This window comes from Branchiostoma floridae, unplaced genomic scaffold (genome assembly GCF_000003815.2).
Source record: "Branchiostoma floridae strain S238N-H82 unplaced genomic scaffold, Bfl_VNyyK Sc7u5tJ_1555, whole genome shotgun sequence".
Taxonomy (NCBI): domain Eukaryota; kingdom Metazoa; phylum Chordata; class Leptocardii; order Amphioxiformes; family Branchiostomatidae; genus Branchiostoma; species Branchiostoma floridae.
The window spans coordinates 1-6,875 of NW_023365754.1; the positions used below are offsets into that span (position 1 = coordinate 1).

The following is a 6,875-nucleotide window of genomic DNA, read 5'->3' on the forward strand; positions in this document are numbered from 1 at the left end:
TCGGGGCGAGATGACGACGACAACCCAGTAAGCTACCCTCTTAAGATGGCTGTTTGGGGCAGTCCTTTGGCATGTGGGAGGGGGGCGGCTAGGGTTAGTGTAGTTCAGCTTCTGAGTGAGTTCAGATTTCTTCAAGCAGATGTGAGGAGGATGTGTAGACGCCTGAAGCTATCGAGGGGGCTTGACGCTACCTTCCTATCAGGGGGGGGTAAGGAGGGGTCGCGCGGGCCGCGTGTGTGTGGGAGGGTCACTTTGAAGTTTTCGGGGCGAGATGACGACGACAACACAGTAAGCTACCCTCTTAAGATGGCTGTTTGGGGCAGTCCTTTGGTATGTGGGAGGGGGGCGGCTAGGGTTAGGGTTAATGTTCTCCATCAGAAAGTTAGGGTTAGGGTCAAAGGGGTGTGTGTGTGTGCAGAGTTACTTAGCTTGTGTGTTGTTTACTTTTATCTTTGTATGTTTGTACGGTGTACGTCCGCCTATCTTTACTGTTACTCAGTCTTGTGTATATGATGGTAGCTTCCTTATTGGGCGTGGCTCAATCATTAGCGGTAGTCCTTGAGGGGGATAGAGATAGGGTTACTTAGGGACCCTGCGGTTGCATGAGCTGTGTATGTTATTTTAAGAACGCTTTCTTTGTGAAACTGTTTCTTTCTAACTCTGACTTGATCTTGCCTAGACTAAATGATATGATAATGATAGGCCCAAGAATACGATGACAAATGGAAGTTTTTATGTAAGAGAATGCACTTTATTTTACATATCTCCTCGATATTTCTCTTCTATACAACTAAACATTCTTACTTACAAAACTATACAGTTCATCTCTCGTCTTTCAGTTTCAGATGGTGTACAATGGAACTTGAGCGACAATACAACGGTCCTTAAACTTCAACGACAGCGATGTACAATGGAACCTGTACAACTGAACAAGAACTGAACTGAGCTGAACTAAACTAAACTAAAATATAACTAAAAGCTTCAAAACCATTTAAAACCCTAGGTGTGTGACTCTAGGTGTTTCAGAAGTGCTCGTTTGGTACTGTAGCGCATCCCGCACTCCCCACACATATATGGCTTCTCTCCCGTGTGTACTCTCCTATGTATAAACAGAGATGCGCGTGTCTTGAAAGCTGTCGAGCACTCTTCACACATGTAAGGCTTCTCCCCTGTATGAGTCCTGATGTGATCTTTCAATACAGCTAGTTGTGCAAACGCTTTTCTGCACTCTTCACAAGTGTACGGCTTCTCCCTTGTGTGAGTCCTCGTGTGTACATTCAAGCTGTCCCTTCGGGAGAATCGCATGTTGCATTCCTCACATCGGTAAGGCTTCTCCCCAGTGTGAGACCTGATGTGCGTCTTCAGGGTCCAAAGCCTGGCAAATTGTTTCTTGCAGTACTCACATCGGTAGGGCTTCTCTCCCGTGTGAGTCCGCGTGTGGATGGCAAGTTCCCCGCGTGTTCCGAAACGTCCTGCACACTCCGTGCACTGGTGTGGCTTTTCTCCGGTGTGCCATCTATTGTGGGCAGCCAGGGACGACACTGTTGAAAAGGATCGGTCACAGTCCGGATGCTGGCAGTTGTACGGTCGCTCCCCCGTGTGTGTGCGAATGTGCGTTCTCAGCGTGCCGCTGTGGGCAAACCCTCTCTTGCAGTCTGGGCATTGGTACAGTCGCTCACTGAAACAGCAAAGACATTGACAAGTCAGTTACGTATTACCATAAGTGACAGATTGTTTATTCATTTGACCCGGATTAACAAGAAATGGGCAGACAGCCATGTAATTTGCGTCGTATTGTCCGCTGACAGTAAAACAAACAGGTGTGTTTCAAGGTAGTCTACGTCAGTACCTACCATATCAAGCAAGTTTGACCTAATGTTACGTTATTATCGTCTGCGGCAACGGCCACTATGTCCACCCTATGAAAAAGAACTTTATTGCGCGACAATTGTACACAATGATACAATGTATGGCAGCAGCTACTACACAAAATAAAGACAGAAGCAAAAACAAAGTACACTAGAACAAAGCAGTCTTTTATATGTTTCCCCATGTCTGCGAGCTCTAAATTACGAGGAGGCATGACCATGATGCCGACGAAGAAATGGCAGAGTTCCCCCTTCCCGTCAGGGTCATGCCTCCTCGTAATTTAGAGCTCGCAGACTCGTCGTCCGATCGATTTTCGCCTAATGTGAGGAGGGGGGGGGCATTAGCGTAGCGGGTCATACTCGCTAAGCAGAGGTTAGGCTCCGGTTATTTTTTTACGCCTTTTTTACTCGTTTTTACCGGGCTTTTCTATTTTGTATTGTGTATTGCTGTGTCAAAACGATACAATACAAAGTAGAAAGTAGACACATATCCAGACAGATTCACAGCATGACAGACATAAATACAGGGTCTAACACTTCTGTGCTACTTGTCACCTATATGGCTTTCTTTTGATGCACTGATTGATCAAAGAATATGATTTGCATTTACAGTGATCACGATGATGCTAACAATTTTCTTGGTGCCAACAAGGAGGTTGAAAGAGGCGACAGCACTGTTGAAGATTGGCACTTCTATGAAAATAAGCTGCATCCCAGAAACAAATCATACATGTAAAGTTTTACATGGATATGAAATCAGCACAAACCTCATTATTCACAGGCACGACGTGTGGCGCTTGTCGTCGATTCTGTCCCAAACTCCCTTCGGATTTTCCCTGCGAAGAAATTGAAAAGACACGCCGTATTAACAACTGAATTGCAGGTTTCATCAATAAACATTGTTTTTACCAGGCAGATGCCCTGACTGCCACTAATTGTAACAGCTAATTTGTTTGGTGGTAATTGTATATTTGTTCCCCGAAACCGCCCAGAACAATGCCGTCTAATTAGAACCCCCTGTACGATGGGAATTAGATGTTTACTCTGCATATTCGCTAAGCGTGTATCTTGTTACAACACGAGAAAAAGGTGACCTCAAGTTACGAGGCTTAGAGACCACGTTAAGTAACGCACAAAACTTTAAAACTAGGACATGTGTGTTAGATTAGGAAAAGTTAACGGGCTGTATTTTAAACTATTTGGCACCGCGAGAGACTCGTTAGAAAAATAGACACCATCACCTTTTTACAAACAGTGTGTTCAGTTACAAGTAACTCGAAGAAAACGACCCGATTATCAAGAAAATTTGCCTAAGCAGAAATGTTCTATTCCCAAAGCAAATAATCTTACCTTGATGTATTCACGGAACGCTCAAAAGTAAAAGGTCTTATCGCTGAGTTTACAACACGTCTGAACTGCTATGAACAAATGGCATAATGTGAACTTGTGACAGTGAGGTGAAAGCCTACAGGGGCGATTCACCGATTCAGTCAGTACACATAACAGTATTCATGAGCAAAAGTAGGTCTGTCACAAAATTGTGCGTAGCAGTTTTTGCAAGAGCCATGGAAAATTTCTGTGCACGTCAAACAGTCGGAAACTGTGGTGAATAGCAGAGAAATACGTCTGTTTTGAGACTGTGTCACTTGGGTTGCGATGTTTGTTTGACTGGTAGAATTTCGCGCATGAATCGTGTTTTTGCTACTTCCGTGTGTCGGCTGCAGTATGGGGAAGTCCGCTGGGGGTCAAGTTAAAGTGTCTTTATGAGAAAATGAGCAGGCAAACTCATTTCAAACATTTTGTAGATTCTACCCTGACATTCAACATATTCTATTCTTGTCAATACCTTTTGCACCCCGCTATAAATTTCGAGTCATCGAACCTCCTCACTTCAGCGTCCTTCATTAAGACTTACCGTTACACAGCCTCTGGTAATGGGCGCTCACGAAGGCGTAAGTAAGTGTTGGATATACTCCCAGACATTCCGCTGATGACGGATGCTAGCTGTTTTCTGCTTATTCTCTCGATAGGGACGCAAGTCTGATGCTATTTCATTTCCAACGGCAGTCAGTAGTTGTTTTTTGTATTGCCAAACGCTGCGTTCTGAGCTGGCATTTACTGACTGCATTTCATTCGGCATTTTGGATAGAATAGGGAGGGTTGTCATGTCTAATTAGTTTTGTTTGCTGAATGAAAAAACTCCAGCTTTCATTTATTAACGTGCACGTGGCCAGTCCGCCGCCAAGGTGTCAAAGAGGAGGCGAGGAATAAAGCCCAAGTTGACATGATGGTACAAGATGACGTGCACCGGCAGCCCAATCAGAAGAAATCGTGTCTATATGATAACATCTCTCACCCAGCGTGCTCAGACATTGCAATGCTAAGGACGCTTTGACAAGCAACGAAGATATTCATCATGGCTTCTAGCTATAGGTCACAAAGAAGGACGTCTCATATTAGGGACGTAGTTAACGGGAGACTAAAAACGCAAGTCCCTCTCCCACTGTTGCACGAATGGTTGCAATCATGTATCGATTTTACCGGGAATTGCGAAGATTTTGTAACGACTTGCTCGCTTCAACAATCTCACAAAAGTTATTGTGAAATACGTTCAGACGGCGACCTACAAATGTCAGCAATGATAAGCAAAAAGCGGTTTGAAAGACAGCTTGCATCCTCACTGCTATCAAAAAACCGTCGCTACCATGACGTTTTCGTGACCAAAAAGAAGCTTCAAGGAGGTGCAAGAGGCTACTGTGGCATTCGGATAACCAGACCCGGTAGATGTGCACATTCGATCACGAAAGAGGAAATGATCAGTTATTTACGTACATCCCCTATGGACAGGCCCTTGCCATTTCGATGTGTCCGAGTGGAGCGAGATTTCAGATCGGCAGGCATGTGCGCAATTGCATCGAAAACTATAACCAGAGGCAGCATAGTCGCCGAATACAGAGGTGAACGAATTTCAGATTCAGAAGCCCAGAGACGCCTGTCCTCCATTCAAGACGGGGAACCCGCCAAGTTACTTTGGGTATACACTAAAAGCGCTGCACCGATGTGTGTAATTGACGGAGATTCGTCAGACTATAATCCGGCGGCACTAATAAACCACAGCAGAAACAATACCAATCTTAAACTTACAACGGTTACAGGAGCTGAACCTGACCCCGCAGTTCTACTGATAGCCAAACAAGACATTTCCCAGGGGATGGAATTACTTTTTGACTACGGGACGAGACATGGGGCTGATTTCCTGCGACAATCTCAGACCCTACAGCCGTGCCCGGCCTCCGACAATCCGTCACCAGAACACATCGGCTCTTGTCACAACTCACATCTAAACGAAGATAGTCCACTCTCCTCGTGTTCAGAACATACAACAACTTCTTCGCCCAGCATGGAAGGGGTGGAAAGGTGAGTGTAATTGTCCTATAGCGATGGGGGAGAATTTACGTCAGTTACGACAGAGGAAAAAAATGGAGGGCATAACAAAAATGATATGATCAAGCCACTGTATCGGTATCTATATATCTGTATCGAAGGAGCTGTTTTCGACAGCCACCATACTGGTCCTTTTTTTGCCGCTTGCCTACTGAAAAAATAAGGCTAGAAAAAAAAAGAAACTTTAGTATCTCTTGTCGTGTTCGTGCCTGATCGGCAGAGTGAAGATTGTGTACATTACAAAAGCTCTTCCTACAACATACAAGCCGCTAATACGTCTCCAGGAATGTGACATGAAGTCGGTAATGAGTTTTACTGCCCTTCTATATATAGCCCTTCTTTCTAGGCACACAGACAGTACCATAGGCACATTACCGGTCAGCGTTCCGTCTCCGTCTTGAAGGCCAAGGGCATATTCCAACAACCAAACCTGTCTCATACACCGCTGAAAGTGAATCAGGCCGGCGGATACAGAGCAGAGAGGAAGAGATCAACACAACAGGCAAATGTTTTTGTTTTTTTCATTCTTGCTTTTTGGTCAATGTGTAAGTTATGGCCCGTAGGTTTTGTCTTTTTGTCCTTTGTCTTTGTTTTGCTTGTCTCACCCTGTTTACATTTATTTTTTTAAATCTAGTAATGTGTTGGCAACGTTGCATCCTCAGAATGAATTGAAGGTGTTTAGAAAGTAACCAATCTTACGGTGGCATAATCTTTTTACATTCAGGTTCTGCGGACATGGACAGCATCGCTCCGGCCAACTTTCAGACGTGGAAAGGGACAATTCTGCTCTCCAAACAAACACCAAATATCGGTGTTTTGGTGAATGACATTCAGCAACAAATTGCTTATAATGGCGGTAACATTTCTATTGCTCACGGAGATGTCTTTATTTGGGGAACTGCTTTTCAATCCCTAACATTTCACCGTTTTGTCGATTACATGTATGCCACTACTACGTTAGGACTTTATTACCCTGAAGCTTATTTTGTGGTCATCACACCTTGCCCACATTTCTAGACAGAAGAAGCTGCGTGTGAAAGAGCAAATAACACGATGTCAGTGCCGACTCCGGAATAGAAGCAATGTTCGTATAAACACGGTCCGGTAAACGGACTGGTAAATGTTTGTGTTCCGACTTCTGACAGTGAAGAGCTTTTGAAACACCAGGGGCAGATAGACAACTGCCAGGTGTGGTTTTCTTGGGCACCGTTCCACAACAGGCGGCATTATGTAAAACAGCATGGACTTTCGCTTACTTCAATAAAGAAATGTACTTGTACTTAAATGACTTGCAGTGTTGCATTGATCCATCAGTATACTTGTACATAAGATTGGGTGTTTATCAATGACGTAACCTACCGTTCTATTGTATGAAAATTACTTGATAAGTTTCAAACGATATATCTTGGTTAGGTGTGGTTACCGGTACAAAACCGGTTTTCTTGTTGGACCGTTGGTTCGTTCACGTGTTTTGAACTTGAGGCACTACGGCACAATCGGTACCGTTTAATTTTTAGCAAGGACACACCCACAAAGTGGATTCTTTCACATGCTAAGTAGCCA

General features: G+C 44.3%; 2 protein-coding genes across 3 annotated transcripts; one reads left to right on the forward strand and one right to left on the reverse strand.

Moving 5' to 3' along the window:
• Positions 1-11: 11 nt before the first annotated feature.
• Positions 12-1,701, reverse strand: LOC118408086 (zinc finger protein 525-like; the record flags this gene model as incomplete). The annotated part of the gene is made up of 1 exon (XM_035808708.1): positions 12-1,701. A coding segment is annotated over one exon (702 nt), but the record flags the coding sequence as incomplete, so codon positions are not given.
• Positions 1,702-2,160: 459 nt separating this feature from the next.
• Positions 2,161-6,627, forward strand: LOC118408087. Of its 2 annotated transcripts, none has more exons than XM_035808710.1 (2): positions 2,161-5,285; positions 5,646-6,627. In XM_035808710.1, exons 1-2 carry the CDS (start codon positions 4,285-4,287, stop codon positions 5,656-5,658), a joined length of 1,014 nt encoding a protein of 337 aa, XP_035664603.1. In that variant the 5' UTR covers positions 2,161-4,284; the 3' UTR covers positions 5,659-6,627. The 2 variants fall into 2 exon arrangements, with proteins under 2 accessions (XP_035664603.1, XP_035664602.1); XM_035808709.1 differs by having other exon boundaries at positions 5,659-6,627.
• The last annotated feature ends 248 nt before the right edge of the window (positions 6,628-6,875 follow it).